The sequence below is a fragment of the Haliaeetus albicilla genome, chromosome 5, assembly GCF_947461875.1.
Source record: "Haliaeetus albicilla chromosome 5, bHalAlb1.1, whole genome shotgun sequence".
Classification (NCBI taxonomy): Eukaryota; Metazoa; Chordata; class Aves; order Accipitriformes; family Accipitridae; genus Haliaeetus; species Haliaeetus albicilla.
Genome location: NC_091487.1, coordinates 3,387,654 through 3,409,665, shown reverse-complemented (window position 1 = coordinate 3,409,665; position 22,012 = coordinate 3,387,654). Strand labels below are relative to the sequence as shown.

General features: G+C 40.3%; 1 protein-coding gene across 3 annotated transcripts in view; it reads left to right on the top strand.

The window, feature by feature from the left end:
• Positions 1–22,012, top strand: part of MAP4K5 (mitogen-activated protein kinase kinase kinase kinase 5) — a 72,738-nt gene that overhangs the window by 27,638 nt on the left and 23,088 nt on the right. For 2 of the 3 annotated variants that reach the window (XM_069783034.1, XM_069783033.1), the window contains exons 4-16: positions 8,981–9,071; positions 10,242–10,306; positions 11,516–11,571; positions 12,811–12,858; positions 12,954–12,996; positions 14,748–14,820; positions 15,759–15,890; positions 16,439–16,501; positions 17,841–17,922; positions 18,534–18,650; positions 19,016–19,094; positions 20,451–20,509; positions 21,536–21,600. In XM_069783034.1, the coding sequence (XP_069639135.1) occupies positions 8,981–9,071; positions 10,242–10,306; positions 11,516–11,571; positions 12,811–12,858; positions 12,954–12,996; positions 14,748–14,820; positions 15,759–15,890; positions 16,439–16,501; positions 17,841–17,922; positions 18,534–18,650; positions 19,016–19,094; positions 20,451–20,509; positions 21,536–21,600 (973 nt within the window). Of the gene's footprint in view, positions 1–5,714; positions 6,130–8,980; positions 9,072–10,241; positions 10,307–11,515; positions 11,572–12,810; positions 12,859–12,953; positions 12,997–14,747; positions 14,821–15,758; positions 15,891–16,438; positions 16,502–17,840; positions 17,923–18,533; positions 18,651–19,015; positions 19,095–20,450; positions 20,510–21,535; positions 21,601–22,012 lie in introns of those variants that run through there. The other variant, XM_069783035.1, reaches the window with a different exon arrangement.

Here is a 22,012-nt window from a genome sequence, read left to right as displayed (position 1 = left end):
AGACTCCAGCCCAAAGTCACCACTACCGAGAACCCCATTTTAATTAGCACTGGTGACCATGTCTTATATGTTTCATTATGTTGTTGTTCTGACTTGCCATAGGGAAGTAATTTCTTCTAGGTTTTGGGTTTTTTTGGGGGGAGGTGGGGGTGGGCTGGTTAATACATCTTCTTTTAAACGTTGCCAACCTGATCTCCATCCATAGCATGCACACCCACAGTCTCTTGGCAGAGATCTTGTTGGGGGTTTGTTTTGTTTTTAAGGAGGGTTCACAGCATTTGTTTACTTATTTATTTATTTTTAGTTCTCTGGTATGTCTGTTGCCTCTGCAGGGTAGCTGGACTGTGCAGCAGCTTACTGTCTTTGCAGGAAGACATGACTGTTCAAAATCTTCCACATTTAAAAAAAAAAAAAATCAGCTGCTCCCTGCTTCAATGTTCTGACTAATTTTAAGAGTTTTGAATAGCTTTGTAAGACTGTACTTGCAGAGCACCATCAATTCCTAGGCCAGGCCAGTGTCAGAAGTTGTTGCAGCTAGCTGTGGTGGTCCCCAAGGGAGGGCAGCCCCTCCAAGCACCAGTGTGAGCTCCTGTCAGACCATAGGGCACAACTAGAAAAAAATCAGTAATAAATTTTGTAATTTAGTCACCAGAGAAATAGGCCTGTGATTTATATACAGCATGTTCTGGAGAGGAGGAAGAGGTGGCTCATAGACGGGAATTAATTAGCAGATGGAAAAATAAGAGCTCCAAACTCAACACTTGATTAATACATAGACGGGGGAATTGGGAGCAGAAGACAAAAGACTGAAGTAAAGAGTGCCCCAGAGGAGGTGAGGAATGCGTTGAATTAAAGCTGCAAGAAACTGCACACAATAAGATGGCAGTGTTTTGGGAGACCTAGCAAAACTGCTGACATGGCAGGCGGCGATGAATTGTGGTTTGTTCGCGTTACTCCCTCATCTACTGCAGGTAGCAAGTGACTTGGTAGGCAAAGAGACTCCAACTTACAGCTGAGACCTCAACATGTGTATGTATTTTATTTCATCTGCTATTACCTTCCTTTGTCTCTTCTCCAGACAAAGGAAATAAACTCTCTACTTAGAAGGTTACTGTAATTTATTTGAATTTTTGGGCAATAAGCTAGATCTGCTACCACAGTTAGTTAAGCTGTGCTGCTAGAATCAAAATAGACAGTGTTTTTCACTTTTTTTTTTGGCATAGACTTTGGAGAGCATTAGGCAAAAGTATTATGGCATGCTAATGACATTTCCCAGCATTCACTGAGTACAAATGCTTCAAATAATTTGGGAGCCAATTCTATTTCAGAAACTAATCCAACTGTACTCAGCAGCATAGAAGCCAAAACCATCTGAAACACTAAAGCCACTTCCTTCTATGGGTTTAGCAGATGAATTGAGAGGGGAGTCAATACAAAGAGGTAACTATTTGCCAGTGTAGTTTTCTGCCATAGAACTTTCTCCCTGGGAAAGTGTAATAACCAAAATATTTTAATATATACTAATGTCCATTTTAAATACTGCTGTAATGATAAATAGTGCCCTCAGGGACCTTTGACACTCAGCAGGCTGGCGGTAATCTGTCGTGCTCTGTACTTTTTGCAGTGTTATAGAAGAATCTTATTGCTGGTTTTCATTTGGTCCAGTGCTTGTTTTCCATGTGAGATCCCTGTAAAGGCCAGAAGCAGCCAGTTACCTATTTCAGGTTGGATCTTAAACTGGAAGTGGAACTGTTCGAGGAATTTTGTACAAGGGAAAATAGTCATCCAAAGGTGTGTAGTACTGAGCACAGTACATTCAAAGCCAGGTCGGGTTCATTATGTTTGTTTTGTATCTCATGATTCAGATGCAGAGGTTGATACTCCACGTAGGAACACAGCTGTGGGGCTGAGTCAGGCTGCGATGGGGGTCTGTCCCCTCTGGATGACAGCTGTAGCACAGTGGAGCTGCACTGTCAGTCCAAGGCATTTTGGGGACTGAAGAAGGGTATTTTGGCAATGCAGCTTTGTTATCTGTATAATAAATTCCCTAGGGATGCTATGAGCTATGGAGAAGAACAAGCCTGAGGCTCATTTAAACTAAGCCTGCGGGGGATGAACCATTGTTGGCAGCACCTGGGGCTGAAGAAATATGAAAATAACTTCTTGGTACAGCTTACACTTTCACTGCCTTGTGGTGCATAACCTGGTCACGCTTGGGATCATGTCCTTTGTGCATGACAGTTTAAATAGACACAGGCTTTATGCACTGAACAGTGTCTGGTCAGGCACTGGCAGAAGCCCTCACTTCTGATTCCTGTGCTGGCTGCCACCTCCTGTGGCATCAGGCTGGCATCACCGTAACCCCAGGGGACACTAACGCCTTTTTGTTGGGAGAGGTGGGTGTGCAGCTCGTTACACCGCTGCTGCATCTGTCTAGGAATTACCCAGGGCTGAACGCCTGAGTTTCCAAGTGTGCCGGAGCCGTTAAAGCCCGGACATCGCCTGCTTGTGCTGTGCCACGTCCTGAGTGGTACTGCTGCAGACTCGCACAGCTGCTCAGCCTGCCTGTGGAGTGTACACAAAGCAAAACAGAGACAGTGTGGTCTTCTACTGTAGAGTGCCCAGCATTTTAATTATATTTAACTTCTTGAAATCTGGTCTAATTTTACTTTGCATACTTAAAATACATTTATAATCTACTATTCTTCTTTCAGAAATGTCTGTATCCAGAGCGGGTGAGCTCATGTTTCCATGTAATGTAAGCTTTCACTTAGAACACAGAGTTTCTTAGGTGAAGAAGGCCAGCAGAAGGGGTTGTGGTGGAGGAAGAAGGTATTATGAGTAGGAAAGAAGCTGAAAGATCACACATTTTAGTTGGAAGGTAATGCAAAGTGTGACGCTTGGGGTGAAGGCAGGTTGCAAAGGGCTGAATTAGGAGGACACGTCATTTGGCACATGCATGAAGAAAAATAGCGATAGTGAGATGGCAGTGGTGAGAAAGGCGAGTAAAGGTGGGATCATGAAAGGCTGAGATGTACAACAGTAAGTAGATTAGGCAAGGAGAGAGGAAAAGAGATGAAAGTGTTAAGGAATAGGAATATAGATTACATGTTAACATGGCTGCTCATAAGTAGGATCCAAGCAGGGCTGAAGAGAACATACGCAGGGAAATTTTTTCTGATGTTAGACCACACACTTGTGTGCTACTTACTGCAGAGCTTGTGCTGCTGTGGCAGCACATCACCATCAGTAATATTTTGTATCAGTGGAGAGATAATCAGTACCATCAGTGGTTAGCAGTTGGCAGCTAGATGCCTGGCAGTAAAATTTGCTGGTGGAAACTTCATTGTTTCCAAATAGCTGTATCCTGCTTGGAATCAAGTTTCTGAGCTTCGAGTTTAGGGAATTTAAATTCTTTCTGTCAGACTGCAGGTTTCCTTGAATCCCAAGAAAAGAGGTATGGATAAAACAGCTCAGATGGTTGAATGCAGTTTAAATTACTCTCCTTCTTAAAGATGTGAAACTTTTAAAGGATTGTTCTCAGTTTTCAAAATGGCTGGTAAAGAACAATGCAGGTCTGCAAGGCGGCCAAGAAAGCAGGAATTTTTTATGTGTCAGAGCTACTGGATGGGATGCTACAGTAATGCCTTGCATCCTCTCCACTCTCCCAAAAATATTTTGGGGCTGTTGTCAGTCATATTGTGTGTCAAGCTATCTAAATGGGGATTTGAAAATACCTCAGGAGTTAAAGTTAATGAGGGTAGAGGGGAAAGACTGGCAGCGAACTCCAATATAAGCAAAAGCTTGTATATCGGGAAGGCCATCCCTTTCATCAGCAGAGACTGAATCCTCAGTAGGTTCAGGAAAGTGGTTTGGAGCAAGTGATTGAGAACTGGGGAGCATGTGGATGTCTGGAAGTCAACACAGAGGAGCTGATGACTTGTGGATATTGCTTGGCTGTGGAGTTTGTATACTGGAGCGAATGGTTTCTGCAAAGCTGTCGCTCCCACGGGGCTTCCTCTCCTTGTTTGGGAACTCGGGTTGTTGAAATAAAAAACGTTTGAAGAATGGTTCCAGCAGAGGCAATAGCTGCTTCCGCTAACTCAGGAGGCAGGCGTCTCTTGGTTGTACAAATACAGTGAGAGCGTTTGGGCTCATCAGCGATGCTGTGACCCTACTCTTTGTCCTTCAGCATCCTGTACAGCAGTGTCCACCTGGTCCTGTTGCTAAACGGCATCTCACTTCTAAATAACAAATGTTAATTATAGTGTTAAAAATCCCAGGTCTGCAAAGTATCTACAGTCAAGCTCCCTAGCAAGGCTTGGCGGGTAGGCTTTGGAGCGCACGTCACACCTCCTGCCAGGCAGCCTGATGTATCTGTCTAGCATGCTGGGGGCCCGTGAGGACTGCATGTTGAGGGCACTAGCTATGCACAGGAGTGCTGGCAGGCTGGCTAGCACCTTGAAGATCTGGCCTCTTAATAAGTGCTTCTGTCCCACCCTTTGGTGACAACGTGCATGTCTCTAAATGCCGTCAGTTCCCTCCTCCCAGTTGCGTGCGAGCCCTGGATCCTGCCTGTCCCTCCCTCCCTGTGTTCCCACACAGCATCAGCCCTGTGATGCAGCACTGAAGTAATGCAGAATAAACCAATTTAAAACAGGAACTATGAATTTCTTCCCTGAGGAGCCTTCTGGACAATGAAGGGATTCACAGCTGACCCAAGAGGAGTTGTGAGAAGAGACCCTGCATCTTTTTGCAGGATGGGACCACTCAAAGCAGTCGGTGGAGAACATGAAAATATGACCAGGAGTAAACTTGCTTAAAAACTATCAAGGTCAGGCATGCTCAGAACACCTAATAGCGCTGTGTGATAGGCACTAGAGCCATCAGATCCTTCTCATGCTGCAGAGTGGGGTATGTGGATCCAGCATACACATGCTCTCCATCTAGGACAACTTGGCAGGACATTGATACATGCCAGTTCCACATAGGTGAGAAGTAGTGTCTGCAAATAGAATAAGTCACTGGTGGTAATGGGCCGTCGGTTTTCTTGGTAATCTCCTGTTTAAATATGGATTTGTTTTGAATTTACCAGGCCTTACTTTGCTTAGCTTCACTTCTGAAATCTGATCCAATCGCATCACACGATGATATGGCTGCAAGTTCCAGCAGTCTCCTCCCTGCCAGCTGTGCTGGAGAACAAGCAACTGGTTGTGCCAAGCAGAGCAGCCTCGACTGCAGGCTGTGATCGGAGGAGAATATTCCATTGTAACGCTCTGTTGTGTCCTATGTGTCTCACTGCAGAGGTAAAATTACATAATAGTAGCAAGCTGCAGTGACTCACCACACTGCTCGTGTGATTTACAGCAGCTCCCTAAACGATGTTTTTGCTCAGCATGCCACATAACCCATAATTGCAAACATGTGAGTAGACAAAAAGTACATTTTTCCAATTCCGTGTTATTTAGCATCAAGCAATCTCTGATGACTAAAACAGATGCAAATCTCTTTGTACAGATATGTTGTCACCTTTGATCTAGTTCTTTTTATCTTGCTGTCTCCCTCTCGATGAAGTATTTTCTACAAATTCTTTGTCTTACTGTCTTCTTGTTTTTTCATGCTATCCAAGGATATTTAATTTTTGCCCTATTCCAGTGTCTCTCGCCAAGATTAATACTCCAGCTGCCTGGAAACTCTGAATTCCTTTGTTTTGAATTCATTCTTGTCGTCTTTGAACAACTATACATCTTCTCTCCTATCTCTGTGTCTGATCTTTCAGAATAATTTTCTGCATATTTTAGCCAAACTTTTCTCATGGATACTTCTTCTCTTCTTTCTATCTGTTTGCTACTTTTCTATCAGCTCCCTGTCTGTATTCAGCCTGCACCCCTCTTTCCTCTTCCAAATCCTTTTTTTTTTTTTCCTTTTTTTTTGTAGGTAACCCCATTTCTTGCATAGATTCTTCATTTATTAATGGCAAGTCAAGAGGTCATCTTTTCTGTATTCCTCTACTACAGGCAGGATCAGCTTAAGTGACTCACTTGTTCAGTGTTTTCTTCATTTTTTTTCACTGGTGGGAAATTTCACAGCTTCCCATCCCTTCGAGTTCAGTGCTGTGATGTTACTCTGGTAGGAAAAGCTTTTCATCTGTACAGGGAATGTAGGTTAAGGCAATTTAAGCCCATTGCTAATTGTCCTATCATAAAACTAGAGATGGATTATCCCTTCTCCCCCCTTCTCTGATATCTTTTATGTGCATGAAAGTTGTTATCTTTTCTACTGACAGTCTTTTTCTAGCCCAAATCACCGTATTTCCTTCAATTTATCCCCATTAGTCACGGTTCCTAGAACTGACATTGCTGTTGTCGCACACTAGGCAGCCCAATTAATGTGCTATCGACAGGCAATTCCGGCTGCTGCCTGCAAGTTTTTGCTGTTGTGGGGATGCATCTTGATCATGATTTTCACATGTGACAATGTCTACTTGTTCTGAAATGCTGTTTCTGACATATCAAAGATTGTTGATTTGAAGATAGCAGTTTAAGAAAAGGGCATGGATATTTGGCATTTGATACTCTGAACTCATGGACAGGTAGTAGCATTAGAGAAAGACAGTACCTTCTTTGGTGTGGGGTGGGAGGCTTTTGCCTTCAAACTTGCTTAGATTTGACTTTCTTGAAAAACTAATGTAGTTTAAAATGCTGCAGTTAGTTTTCTGTAAGCATTCAACAATTTCCCTTAGGAAGTTTGTCAGAGAAATGGGAGGAATGAATCCATCTGATTCAAACTCAAAAATCCTTTGTTCATAGTAATCATTTATAGGCAGGGTGCATGAATTCAAGCAAAGTTGTAGCTGAAAGATAACCCATAAAGCAAGCACAGTGTGAAATCTGTGCTAAACTTATGGAAATGTTGCCTTTACTTTTTTTCATTATTAAAAAAAAAAATACCACTTATGTTTAAAAAAAGCCTCTTGACATTTGAAACTCTTCTGCTAATGTTTTCCTGCCCCAGTGAAGTGTTTGTCCGTACGGTTCAACTTCAAGAAGCCCTTGAGGATTTACTGAAATCAGTCAGGGATGTCTTCATACAAGTGTGTTCCCTTCTACCTTTGTATTTCATAGTTACTTACTTAAGTGAAAGTCTGGTAATCATTGAGACATAAAGGTTGTGATCGTTTGGAAATTGTTATACCAAATTGGCATTCCTTTCGCTATATCTGTAAACATCCACTATGTACCGGTGTATGTATGGACAGCCAGGGTTTCCAAAGGGATTGTAAATGCCATGGGGCCGTACATCAGTACTGGCTGCTGTGGGTCCTGTGGGTGCCAGTGACACTGTTGCTCAGGGAAGTTGCTTCAAAGCACAGCAAATAAAACCATCTACTTTTAAAGAGGTTATTAAAAATCTTAGCTACACTGTTACTTGTTAAATAAACACATGAAGAATCCAAAGAGAATTTACAGCAGTGCTTGACACCTCTTGGACTTGTCAAAATCATATAAATTTAGGGGAGCAGTACAAAGCAGTGCATGTTTTCTGGATTGCACATCCATGACACTGATAGCAGGAGATAACTTTAAACAAAAGTAAACATACAAAGCAATTTTTTCCTTGAGAGAACATGGTAGCTACCACATTGTCTGGAGCAGCATTTTATCTAAAACCTTGATCTAAATTCTACTCTTTCATGTCTTGCAAGCTGTTACGGAAGTTCTGTTCATGCCAAAGGAAGAATGAAGGTGGTAACATAAAGAGTATATATAAATATCTATCTGTGATCACAAAGCAGGCATGCGTCTAGGATGGCTTAATAGGCTGATTTTTGCTATGTTGCTCTTCAGAGGGAGGCTGTCAGGCTGTGCTGATGTTATTTGATACATCACTGCTGTTCAGGCTGATTCTCCGAAGCCGGCTGATCCTGCGATGCCAGCTGATCCGTGTCTCCATAGGAGTCCCAGCACTGGGCTGGGTCTAAGCCTGCCCTGAGCTTCAGGGGGACAGAGCTGTGGTGTTTGAGCTCTAGATTCTGGGGAGAACATCCTCTGTTTGGAAATTCTCTCAATGGGATTTAATAAAAATATACCAGTGTTTTTCCTAGCTCTCAAATATTTTAGTTTGCTTCATTACATCTATGATATTACTATTTTTTTTAATTTATGACAGCTTTTATCCTTTTAAATTAAAGTGGCAGAAACCTGCCAGGCTATTGCTCTGGTCGTAATATATTTTTCAGTAGTTTGTTTTTGTTTTTGTTTTTTTTGCAAAGGTTATTTAAGATGTGCAAATGTGCTTATGTAGCTGTCCTCATCCAAAAATGCACTCATGGCAAGGCAGTCCATGTTGAGAGGACTTTGCGCTTCTCTTCTGAGTCAGCCGTGGCTGAGTGGGTGTGCAGGCCATATGCTCTATCAGAGTCATTTTGAAATGAAATACTTTTAATAAAGAGCCTATGGTATGTGATCTCTTCTGGTTTCAGGCAGAGGACTCTGGAATTAGTTTGCAGTGATTTTTCTTTTTGTTGTTGGGATCCTTGTACTGTGGGCACCATGTCCCTGTAAAGCCAAATCAGCTCCAGCTGGGGCTATCTAATAGCTATAGAGGGGCTGCTCCAGAGTTTTCTCATGTGCTCCCGTCCCTCTGTGGGATGCCTTTGCTTCCTCTTCAAAGCACATTTGGTGCATGCTGAACTGTCTTAACTGATGGATCATGTTCAGGCCACCAGGCCAGCCCTTCTCTGTTGGTCTTCAAGAAATATTTGTGCCTTGTGCAGAGGATGTAATAAAGAATGCAAACTGAAAGGATGATGTATGTAGATAACCATTGCTGAACAGGCTGGCATGCTAGAAAACCCTTGTGAAGGGATTAGCAATTATCCAGGCCCGTGGCTTGTTTTTATGAGTTATGTGCACACTTTCAGATCTCTTTGAATGTTCAGTTTAGTGTGATATAACTGTGGCTGCTTCCTGTTTTTCAGGAGATGACTTTTCATTGATACAGCAAGAAATATATATGGTTAAAGAATGCAAACACTGCAACATAGTTGCCTATTTTGGGAGCTATCTCAGGTAAACCCCACTTTTTATACCTGCATTTCTGCTGGTTCTTTCCTAAGACAACGCTCAGTCTGGTTTAGTACTTACATCCTCTCTCAGTGTTCTTCTCTAGGCTGAATTCCCTTTGGTTCCCAGTTGGTTTTAAGGAGAAAAAAAAAAAAAAGAAAAGTGACTAATACTTTGTTTTCTCTGCTGGCCAAAAGGCTGGAATATTTTTATCACTAGGAACAGAAAGAAACTTTTCCCCTAGAGAGACTTGCAACATATCCAATCCTACTCACTTGCAGGGCAGATTTTAAATGTTTATCACTTCTAATATAAAACAAGCTGATTATTTATCTAGACCAGAATTGCTTTTAGGTATTTTATTTAATAATAGTCTTGTGGAAGTATAGCCAGTGAGTTGTAAGAGCAAACCACTAAATCTGAGCTGCTGGTAATAACATTTTTCATAATTCTGGTGTAACAGATGCAGTGTACTGAGAGGCAGAAACAAGGTGATGCCAGCTGGCTGCATCTTCAAGTGCACACGTTAAATGTTATACAGAAAGCTGGGGAATATTTTCCATTTGTGTGGAACTCTGCCATTTATCAATTGGCTCTGTGGGAATATATATCACCACTTCTCCTGTTTGGTCTTTTTCTACGAGGCTTCATCTTTAGATTTCTTGGAGGGCTGCATTTTTTAAGTAATCTGTACAGCCCAAATGGACTTCAAGTGGGACAAAACAGCTACATTTCTAAATCCCAAGTACCCTTTCTGGAGGCTGTGAAGAGTTGTTTAGATATAAATTCTTTAATTTCAATTTAACACACTAAACTTGCAGTTTCAATCTTATCTAATGTAATCTTGCTGATAGCAGATTAACTTCAGGTGTTTCTTCTGCATGTTCTTTATTGCAGTTAGGAGATCAGAGTTAAAGCAACACCTTTTAGGTCTGATAACATTTAAAGACTTCTCAGTGACTTTGGCATAAAATTTTCATTTTGATAGGTAAGAATTTGTGTTGAGATTATTAACAACATGTAAAATGTGTAACTGGTAGTCATGTATCAGAATGTGTATTTTTAACAAAGAGTGATCAAGACCAATAGAAAATACTTTAAATAATCATTATTAACTTTCTTCTGTATGCAGATCAATCAGCTTCTGATGCTTGTGTTTTAACTTTCTTTTGATAGCCGTGAGAAGCTGTGGATATGCATGGAATACTGCGGTGGGGGATCCCTCCAAGATATTTACCATGGTACTTTGAAACTTATTTTTACATTTGGACCTTTCGGAAGCTTTCTGCAAAGAAGAAAAATAAATAATAACCAAACTAACAGGGAATGGTTGGTACTGGCCAGGCACTGCACGTGTTTTTTGTTAGGGCATGAACAGTGCTTTTAGCTACAGTTAACAGATTTTATTGAGAGCACTTTTCAAATATTGTGATTATCATTTTGGGCTAATACCCTGTCATTCTAGGGCAGAACATGCTTTATTTTTTAATCATCGTGCTGTTTATTTTTCTCCACGATGCTTAGGGGACTGACCCAAAGAGCTTTTGAGTTATTCCAGTGGAGAGCTCTTCAGTAGCTGCAGTTGCTGTACACTGGGAGCTCGCCTGCATCTTGGCTTCTCTCAGCCCCTGTCTCTGAAAGCCATGTGCAGAATCAGGTTATCTGCTTTCTGAAGGAGTGGAAAAAAGACCTCTAAAAAAGTTCACAACCAGAAGTCCCACTAATTGGATACGGAGACTGTGCATGGTGTAAGGAAGCAGTTTTCACTGGGAAATCTCAAAATTTGATCTTTAAAGGGTAAAAATTACTCTTATTCCCGCTCCTGTGCAATACTGTACCACTCTTTTATTATTAGTTTCCTCTCTGAGGTTTCATCTAGAGTTGTTGATTCTGTAGAAGAATTTATTGGAGTTGCTGGAAAAGCAGTCTGGGGACTTGTTCTGCCTTTAAATGGTGACATGGAGTTTTTGAATACCAGAACTTTTTCTGCTTTATTTTTCAGCCAGTTAGTACAAATAGCTTTAAAACAATTCTAAGTCCCGTGGGCCCCTAGTATAGAACATTGTCATTTCTAATATTAAAAAATTAGCAGCAGTCACTTTTATTGTTTTTTACCTTCCTCAGAATACAGGATATTGCATTACTATGAAATCACTTCTAAAATGATAATTAGATTTCTGTGAAAACAAGTTTTCTTCTCACTGTGGGTATTGTCTTCTGTTATTGTGGTGGTGGTGTGTTTTGGTGGTTTTGTGTGTTGTTTTTTTTTTTACAGAAAGCCTTTCTGTAAAACAACCAAATAAAACCCTCTTTTCAGCTCAATGTAAAATACAGTTCATGTAAAATTGGTCTTTAACTTTTGCATGGAGATACCACTTTTTGGTTGCTTCACAATGTTATTTGTGTGTTGTGTATTGTAGATTTACACACCTTTTAATCTTTGTTTTCAGTAACAGGACCTCTGTCAGAGTTACAAATTGCATATGTATGCAGAGAAACTTTACAGGTACTGTACTTCTGCAGGTATTCAATAAGTGTTTGTTCCATGTACAGAAAGTAGATACAGAAGATGATTTCAGAAAGCACTGCAGTACCATCACTTACATTTTTAAGCATTGGGAAGCCAACTGAAACCAATTAACCAGGGTTAATCTATTAGTTTCCATTTTGTAAATAAAAATTAGCAAGAAACTCCAGTAATGCAGTGCAAATACTTGCTTAAAATCATTGTCAGAGCAGTGCTGCTTCTGTGCTGTAATTTGCAAAGGAGTTTACACAAGAGCAGCCGTCTCTGCGGATCTCACTACAGGACCAAAATACTGAAACTCTGTCCTGCTCCTGTTTCTTTGGTGATGCTGTTGGTTTCAGGGAAACAGTGGAGGACAGGTCTTCACAGGCTGTGACCACAATGATGTCTGGGCTATTTTCATCCATTGTTCTAACACAGTGATTCAGTGCAGCAGTTGTTTAGGAGAATTTTTTGAATCTTGTTGCAGAAAACAGCTAATAGCTAGTAAGTGAGAGTAGGTAGCTTAGTAATGAAAAAAAAGGCACATTTTAAACTTTAAACTGCCAGCTTAATCGTGGCAGTAAATTCTAATTTGTAGAGGAAAAATACTGCAACCAGATGACTAAAATTCTGTTTCATTTTGTGATTGCTAATAAGTTTAGAAATGCAAGGTAAGATGATGCAGGCAGCTTGTTTCTTAAAGGAGGTTTTCCTTCCCTATTCTGGGTATCCATGAATAATTATGTGAGAGAATCATGGGGATGCACGCCTTTCCCTGAAGCTGTGGCTGAACTGGTCGCTGCCAGAGGCAGGGGTGTAGACCCATGAACTCATCTGCTTGGCAGTTCTGTTCCTGATCTCTTCTTACTGCAGGAACTTGTATTGCTGGAAGGGCAGCTTAAAGGCTAAACACCTGCTTGTTGAAACCTTCAAGATTTTGGAAATATAGTTAATTTTAGTAAAGGGAAAAGGTGATGTATCTTGAGTTTTGTTTTGAAAATACACATGTATCTATGTAAAATGTTACACCATGACTGGTTTAAACGTGTCTTCACATGTATTGGCTGGAGCTGGGAGAGATGAGGAACAGAATGCAGCATACCTCTTATCTGCAAATCTCAAATTTCTCCACTTTGAAATAAAATACATTGAGTAATTTAAATTTATTAAATGGGACTGGCTTTGTAGTATGTTAACAAATGGCAAAATGATGTGTTGTATCTCTTTCATTTCCAGGGTCTTGCTTATTTGCATATGAAGGGCAAAATGCATAGAGATATAAAGGTAACTTGGAACTTTGAGAAGCTTATCTTAAACTTTCTCGTGCAGAAAAATGTTCCTGTTAAAAGATTTTTAACTTTCTATTTATTATGTTTTAGGGTGCAAATATTCTACTAACAGACCACGGAGATGTCAAATTAGGTAAGTTGCCTGAATTTAATAATAAGACAGAAAGCAAATGGGAATGTTTTAATTTGATCAATCAAAATCTACAGTACCAGCTGGGATACTTTGATTTAGCAAGTTGCCTTTTACTTTTATCATTCCATTAAGACAAAAAAATAACCAGAATGTAGAGACCATGCCTCCCAAGAAGAATATTCAGCTTTTGTAAGGCTTTGGTTTGTGTTGAACAGCACATGCAGAGCAAAGATTGAGCTTGCTACAAATGATAAAGCATAATACAGCAGATCTTCTGTATTGTTGCAGTCAATTTTATTAGATACTGTTCTCAGTGGCATGAACCTTTTGATGTTGCACTGTAGGATGTTCTTATTCTTATTTGGGGTAATAGTTGATGACAGAAAGTGTGTATCCATGGGCTTGTGTATGTATGAGATGAGAAGTTTTGCATTCTATCAAGAAGTTACAGATAATTTCTTTTTTCAACCACCAAGCCTTGAAGCCTCCCAGGTTTCCCTGGAATTTGCCAGGTTGGGGTTACCTGGATAGCAACGTGTTTGTTCCTAGCCAGAACGGCATTTCTTCCTCAGAGCTTCCAAGGATCTGCTGTGTGAGACAGCATCTCCTGAGCCTGGCAGCCTGTGGAAAAGTGGGGTCTGATCCTGGCTGTGCCTCTAGCCCAGTGTATGATGTTGAGCATTTCCACACAGGTGAAGAGGAAACTCTCCTCCTTTGCAAGCCCTCTGAGGTCTACAGATGAAAACTCAGAAGAGATCTGTATTACTGGCTTCCTCCAGTGATGCTTTCCATCTAGCACAGCACAAACACATTCAATCTCTTGTTATCTGAGTGCACTGCCTTCAAAACCCCTATCTGCTTGTCTGATGCCCCACTTCACAGTAGTCTGCATGTAGTTACGGCTCTACAGGTGGTAGGGAGCAGACATCATGGGAGAAGGAATGGGATGCTCATCATCTTCCTGTGTTCAGTGTTGGAATTCGGGTGGTTGTGCATTAGCTGCATTGCTGCTCTTCAGAAAAGCTGTGTGGTTCAACACATTTACTACCCTGTGGTGAACCAGGAGTGCTGTGCTAGGAAAGTATGGCTTTTTAAAGAAGAAGGAGGGGGAAGAAAAAAAAAAAGAGTAAAACCTTGAAACTGATAGGAGATTCCACTAACTGCATTAAACTTGGGTCATCCACTGATACCTTCCTTTTGCCTGCTAAGCTAGTTGGATTTGCCCACAATTATCCTCCAGCTATTGTACTACAAATGCAATAAAAATAAAAAGGACTTCAATGATTTTTGGCTCTGCGAGACCACCTGATTATATGCAGCTCATAGCAAGGGATTATTGTCCCCTAGACAGAGTCTCCAGAAAAGGGAACAGATGCCCCCCCGCAGTTCCTCTGTAAGTAACACAGAAATAGTACTGTTTCCAAAGCATGATGCTATTTTTCCTCTTGAATATTAAATTGAATATCCACTAAATTTTGTGAGGTTGCTTGGTTGCTGTATTGTGAGATGGAAAAATAGCTAGGAGAGGAACAGGATCATGAGTGAGCTGTATGTAGAAACTAAACTTTTCGATTTGAAGTCATGTCAGTGAAGGCATTAGCTGATCTCATCATTAATCTTTAACTGTTGAAGCTTAATGGATTTTTAATTTGGATGAGAAACGTGACTGTTCTTTCATAAAATGATACTTCCTAGAGTAGAATTGGGGTCTTAAAATGAGATTTCTAAGTCTATGATAATTTTTTTTCCAGCTGACTTCGGTGTAGCAGCAAAAATAACAGCCACCATTGCGAAAAGGAAATCATTTATCGGTACCCCTTACTGGTAATAAACTACTTTGATTGCTATGATTGTACGCAAAGCTAAGTCTGCATTTATGCCAAGAATTCTAAAATACACACAATGAAGTATACACACATACTTTTAAATTTATATAGCAATTGGATAAATTCACTTTCTTCCAAGTAAAATGCCTGAATGGTAAAAATCTGGGAAGCACTGATTGTAGCTGCTCTGTTGCTGTAACACAAGCTACCTGATATTTGAGGCAGGATTGCTGTTTCTCACAAGTTTATTAATGCAGAACATTCTCCCCTTTTTCTGGATACCTAATGGTCATTTAGTTTCTCAGTAACTTCTTACACTTTTAGTGAATGAACTTAACAATGCCTTTTCAATTTCTGTGCAGAAAGAATTGTGAAGAAAAACAGATTTTAAACTATCTTTAAATCATCTCTACTGATTAATGTCTGTACAAGACAATATTTAATATGCAAATATATCATTGTAAATCTTGAGCTGGATTATATATGCAAATTTAACTGCTGTTGGTTTCTGGGATTACTGTGATGCAGTTGAGATGCCTAGGGTGGTATTCTTGGTATAGACTGAACACGTATGTACAGCTTAATCCAGACAATGGTTTTAATTGTTCGCTGCCCTCTTTATCCTGTTGGAGAAGGAGGACTGAGGGCAGGAAGATTATCTGGTCATTAAAGCATTTCACCAGGAATCATGAGACTGGTTCTATTCCTAGTGCTGCTCTCCAGCCCGTGACCTCAGGCAAAACACATCACCTCTGTGTGCTTCTCCACTCCCCTAATGCTGGGTGAGGGGAGGGGGACATCGGGCTTTTCCTTGGCTTACGCTCTCTGGGGAGGTTTCTGCTCTAGGGTTATGTGAAGAGCTTTGTGCCTCCCGTCTGCAGGCACTGATTCAGAAGCGGCTGGTGCTTTCACTGAACAATGCCTTTGCTTTTAAAGGATGGCTCCAGAAGTTGCAGCGGTGGAAAAGAATGGTGGATATAACCAGCTCTGCGATATCTGGGCAGTTGGCATAACAGCGATTGAACTTGCAGAGCTTCAGCCGCCCATGTTTGATCTTCACCCGATGAGGTCTGCTGTCTGGGGAGCTTGCTTATCTCCAAGACCCTCTTCAGTCCCAGCAGGGACTGTTATGATGTAGTTTAAACTTCTTTGTAGCTCAGACCTAGAAACTCATGCTAGGATTCCTTCATCAAACCTCTGCTTTCTGTGTGAGCTGTGTGTGTTTTTAAGGCATCAGTCTGAAACTACAGACTTAAATTTAGAATTGAAATAATAACCAAAATTTTTAAATTAAAAAACCAACCACAACCACCAACAACTTTGTAGTGTCATCAACAATCTGATTAAGAACAGGTGCAGATTTACTATCCAGTGATAGTAAATGGCTAGAGAAGCTGTAGCCTTATGTTTAACAGGATTATGCATGGTGATAAAAAGATCTTATTTAAAGATAAGAAAATGAACAGCTTTACTGTGTCTGTTCTCTAACACAGTATAGACTATAATCCAGTTTCACCAATATGATTGTTACTGTAAAGTATTAAAGTGTTTAGATATTGGAATGAAATTAATTCTTTTTTTACTGTATAATAACATTATTTTTCCTTTACCTTTAGGGCTTTGTTTTTAATGTCAAAAAGTAATTTTCAACCGCCAAAGCTAAAGGAAAAAGCAAAATGGTAGGTTAAACTCTTTCCTTTGTTCAGTATTTTGTAGATAATGTGAAAAAACTATTTGTCATTACTGAAGAAGGGAGGCAGTGAAAAATAATGTGTGCTAGATTTAAACTCAGGAACCTGAGAGGTGACTTCACTTGCAGGAATTTTCACTGAGAAACAACTAGTTGTTTTTTATAGGTGTCTGAAAGCAAACAAGAGGGTTAAAGTCCAGTATCAGACATTTTCTGACATGACGGAAGACCATCAGTATGGGACAGGACAGCCCTACCTATGTAAATTGATCCCTGCCAGTGATCAGAGGGAAATGAAATCTCCCTTCTCCAGTCCTCTTTGTATGTTCTAGGAAGAAAAATTATTTTTATCCTTCCCCTTAATTCCTATTGTAGGGCATTTGCCACTGTCAATGGGACAGGTAATCGTTTAATCCTTTCATGATGTCTTTAACCTGTGATACCTTCCTAGCGCCTGCAGGATTTTGTACCACAGATACTAACATCTTATTTATGAGACTCAAAACAATTCTGGTATGCAGGATTTTTTGCTAATGATGCTGCTGTACAATGTTTTTACCTTGAGGTGTTGGGGTGGGCAGATGTGTGCTAGAGGAAGGGAGACAATACTTCTAAGTGCATGTTTCCTGTATTGAAACTGCTCAGTGTAACCCTAGCCAATGCACTTTACTTCTCCAGTGCCGCCTTCGCAGATGCTGTGACTAGAAGAGGAAATGTGTTTTGTAATGTGATTGGAAAGCAAGCAGACTCGGGCTAATATTGTCCCCAGAGAGGCATACTAACACAAATGCAATTGCAAGAAAAATGCTTGAAAAATTGTAGGTCCAGTCATAACATCAAGTCATAATTCAGATCTAAAAAGAGGTGATATGACACAGTCACCTAAGTTGTTCTGAAAATAGCAACAAAGCATTTTGAGAAGTAAGTTGAGTCTCTGTCTAGAACTTTGTATTTTATTTTCCCACCTGTAGCCAAGAACAGTGAAATTGGTAGGTTTGCCTAGATTTTGAGGGTTTGCTGGGTACGTAATTCACAATTTTTATTTTATTTTATTTCTGATACCTAATTCCGTAACAATGGAAACTGGGAAAAGTTGAAATAGTGTTTGGTTTATTTTCTGTACCAAAATGTTTTCTATGCAAGTTCCATGAATCAAATGGGGGTTTTTTTGCTATTTTGTTGACTTGGAAATATAATTATTGAAACCTGAGGTGAGGTACCTGGACAACATTCTAATTTAGCACACCTGTTTGTAATGTGTTTAGTAACTGTGTAAAATCAAAAATATCTTCTTGAAAAATTAAACATAAAACGTCACTTTCTTTAAGGTCGTCAACATTCCATAATTTTGTCAAAATAGCACTTACAAAAAATCCAAAGAAGAGACCGACAGCAGACAGACTCCTTTCTGTAAGTGACTTGGAACGTTTGGTGACATCAGTAAGAGATCTCTTGCTTCAAAGTGAGCAATATATCAATAGGAAACCAAGCTGGAACAATTTTCTTCCTCTGATCTTACATGGGTGGTGAAATCTGAAGGAAAGAGACATTGGTTAATTGTAGGAAGTAGGAAGATTTTGTTCAGTATCAAGATTTTTGGTAGGAACAATTACAGAAATTTGCTTCATGTTCTGTCTTCAGCCTTGTCCTTTCTGCAAGTGGGTGTGTCAGCCTCTTAAATATAGCTGCGTAGATGTTGACCTTTTCTGTCACCCAAACAGAAAATGGATGTATTTAGCAGTTGTTTGTGTATCTACTTCTGCCTTCCTAAACTTGACTGAAGTTGTAAAAAATTAAGTTAAGGTGTAATTGTTTGTTTGACTCGGTTTAATTTCCAATTTACAAGTGGCCAGAAGCCTGGTGTTTCCATGCTTATAGAGGGGTTAGAAAGTCTAGCCATTAAGGAGTCATTAAAGAAATACTCAGGCCCCCAGAAAGAAGGCAAAATTCAGTAACATTCTATATTGGATGTTTATTAATGAAAGTTGCATACTGTAACTTGTTCTTTTCTGTGGTTCTAGCATAGCTTTGTAGGGCAGCCTGGTCTGTCAAGATCTTTAGCAGTTGAGCTGCTGGACAAAGTTAATAATCCTGACAACCATACACACTACAGTGAAGTTGATGATGATGATTTTGAGGTGAGAACATCTTTTATTTTCTCTCTTTAGGTCGAACTACGGTTTAAATACCCTGCTTTGCTTTGGGAATGTAAGATGGCAGCTTGACAGGGACTCTGCCCCAGCATTTTTAGAGCTCCGATTTTAGAGTTACCATGCGGGAGAAGCCAGGAAATAGTGCCACAGCATGACACTTGTCACAGTTACGCTGTGGGTGCGTGGAAGGGTCCTGTGCATAGCCTGTGCGAGGCTACGACAAAGGCAGTGCGTGTTACAGTGTGTGACTGCAACAGCTATTCTTCCTCCTTGTTGATTTGCTTGTAGATTGAGATACAACAGAAAGCCACGCAACTTTTCTTAGCTTTTTCCATTTATAACCCTTGCAGCCTCACTCCGTTATCCGCCATACGATTCGTTCTACGAACAGGAACATTAGGGCAGAAAGAACAGCATCGGAGATAAACTGTAAGTTCCTGAAGTGCTTTGCCGGTTTTGTGGTGTTGGTTTGCTTGTACCGATGGAGGATGTCGGTGTCATTCTTTTGTTGGGTACTGTGGAAAGTCTCTTCCACTGTTGGCACGTTTGAGAAACAAAACCAGAAGAAACAGCACATACACATGAATCTTCAATAATATTTTTCCAAAACCAAAATTAAAACTTGCATATTTTTCCGCTGTTTCGTTCCATCTCATTGCAGCATTGTAATTTTTATGTGGAAACCTTGCATGACCAGCATAGCCTTTCAGCTCTGTGATTTCTGTCAGACCATGCAGCCTTACTTAAAACAGCAAAAACACTAATAACATGCAAACATCAAAAAAAGAGAGTGAATTGATAATTAGGAGGCCATCTTTTCACAGGAGTATATTGGGTGTCATGGTGTGATGAGAAAATACAGAAAAAATGTAGCATTTTGTGTTTTGTCTGCACATTGTTTCAAATTCATAAGGGAAACCTTTTCTTGGCCCTGATGGAGCACTTGTGATTGCAATAGCTGTCCTGACCAGGGTCTGCGTTAACATAATGCATTTTCTTTTAATGTAACCTTTTTTCTTTTTTCCGTTTTCCCCTTTTTTCCGTTTTCCCCTTTTTTCCGTTTTCCCCTTTTTTCCGTTTTCCCCTTTTTTCTGTTTTCCCCTTTTTTCTGTTTTCCCCTTTTTTCTGTTTTCCCCTTTTTTCCGTTTTCCCCTTTTTTCCGTTTTCCCCTTTTTTCCGTTTTCCCCTTTTTTCCGTTTTCCCCTTTTTTCCGTTTTCCCCTTTTTTCCGTTTTCCCCTTTTTTCCGTTTTCCCCTTTTTTCCGTTTTCCCCTTTTTTCCGTTTTCCCCTTTTTTCCGTTTTCCCCTTTTTTCCGTTTTCCCTCCATATCAATACACTACTCAGTTGGATCTAAGTTGAAATTTTGAGGGTAGAAATTATCTTTCTCCAGGTTTGGACAAACATCTTTTGTAGTGTAAATGCTCTCCGCTCCTCTGCATCACATACATCACACTTTTACGGAGGTTGCTGTTAAAAAGCCTCTTTCTTCTCTTTCACATGCATTAAAAGTGACACGTGGTTACATAGTTATGTTTTAGTGTACTTTCATATAATGACTTGGTATTTACTTTTGGTCTGTTTCTTTCTTGTGGGTTTCACATTTGCAAATTTAAGCATTTAGACAATAGCGCTGATATTAAAGTCATGGTCATATTTTGTAGGCAAATTAAGTGTTGTGTACATAATATTTAGGTCTGTTACAACACGTGTTTCACTGTAGTAAGCATTGAAAGGGCACTGGTATAATGTTGTCTGTATTAAATTTGAAAATGTCATGTTTTGTAGTTGATAAGCTGCAGTTTGAGCCCCCTCTACGGAAAGAAACAGAAGCTCGGGATGAAATGGTAAGGACAAGTTTGTTTTTTCCTTCATTTATTAAAATCATAGTGCCTTCATTGTTTTGTGGTTCAACTCTAAGTAATATGTCTCTGAAGTATAAAGTCATGAGAAGACCACTCTTGGTCCCCAGACAATTGCCACATTTTTAAGAAAATGAATTGCCCTCCATGCTTTGTGCAGAGAGTCATGCTCAGATGAAAACGACATCTGCCAATTTGATAATGTGAAGAGGCCATTCTGCATTTGAGTCCCTGATCTTCCCATCATCAGGGTTTATTTGCTGCTTGTTTCTTGGAAGGCTGCCAGTTTTGCCCCCCTGTGAGCTGCTGCTGTTTGTTCCAGCCCTCAGCAGTTTACTGCAGATCAGCTAATTAATGTTCTTTGGGCTTAGTATGTGCCTGTGTACACAAGGGCTCCATTTTTTAATAAGTGTTGTGAATAGCAACAGCTGCCGTTAATTTGGATTTGGAGACATTAGTGCTCAGCACTACAGAAAAATCCCATTCCTGTTTTTTACAGCTGTACTCCAGTTCACCAGGTAGGTACAAGTTCATCTTTTTTTTGAATGTGACTGATCAGATCTGTACATGTTGTTACCGGTGGGGTCCCCTCAGTGCCATGTCTAGTGATGGGAATGCTCCCAGCCTCTGCTGATGGCATTTCATATGGGTTTGGAGGTGGCTCCAGTATGTCCTCTTGCTGGAAGAGTGTCTTGGAAGTGCCCCGAGTAGAAAATCTTTACTGAGTTTTCACCATAAATTTTTGCTATCATGTCACTTATTGCCACTTGATACTGGCGTTATACCGTTTCCAGGTGCTGCTTTTAAGTCTGAGTCTATTAGGAGGAAGATAGCTTTTCAACAGTTGCTTTATAATTAGGTTGTAAAATATTATTTCACTTTGGAATTTTATTTTACTGCTTATGGGTCATTCTGCAGGGCCTGGGGATCTCCCAGGCCTCTTCGTGTGCTGTGGATAAGGTACTTCAGTTTGACAGGAGGGGAAAAAAATGAAAATTTCTGCGTCTTCAGGTTGTGGCAGCTGGAAGTGACTTTGCTTCGCATTGGAATCCTTTTGTTGATGGTGGAAGCAGCAAGTAAGTACAGAGTTTAAAAACATCTTTTATTTCTGTGCCTCATATGAAAATACACTCTGAAAGAAAAATTGAGCTATGGTGGAAAATAAAACCATAAGTCCTAATCCACTTTAATAATCGTAAAGTTAAAGGAGATTTTACCCCGTATGCAGTCCTCCTCCTGCAGTTGGTTGGGCATTCTCTTGGGGAATGGGTTTTAATCTCTTTGAACCACGAACAGTAGTTTGTTTTAAATTTGTTGTAGCTCCCCAGTTGTAGGTGGGAAAGTGAAGTGTAAATGTATGGTCAGCAGACTGAAATAACACAGCCAAAGTCAAATTTCTGAAGCAAAGCTGGTAACCTTGCAAGGGCTGAGTTCAGGATCCTGCGCTGGCCTTGCACTTCTTTTCTGAGCCACGGCTGTGGTTGTGAC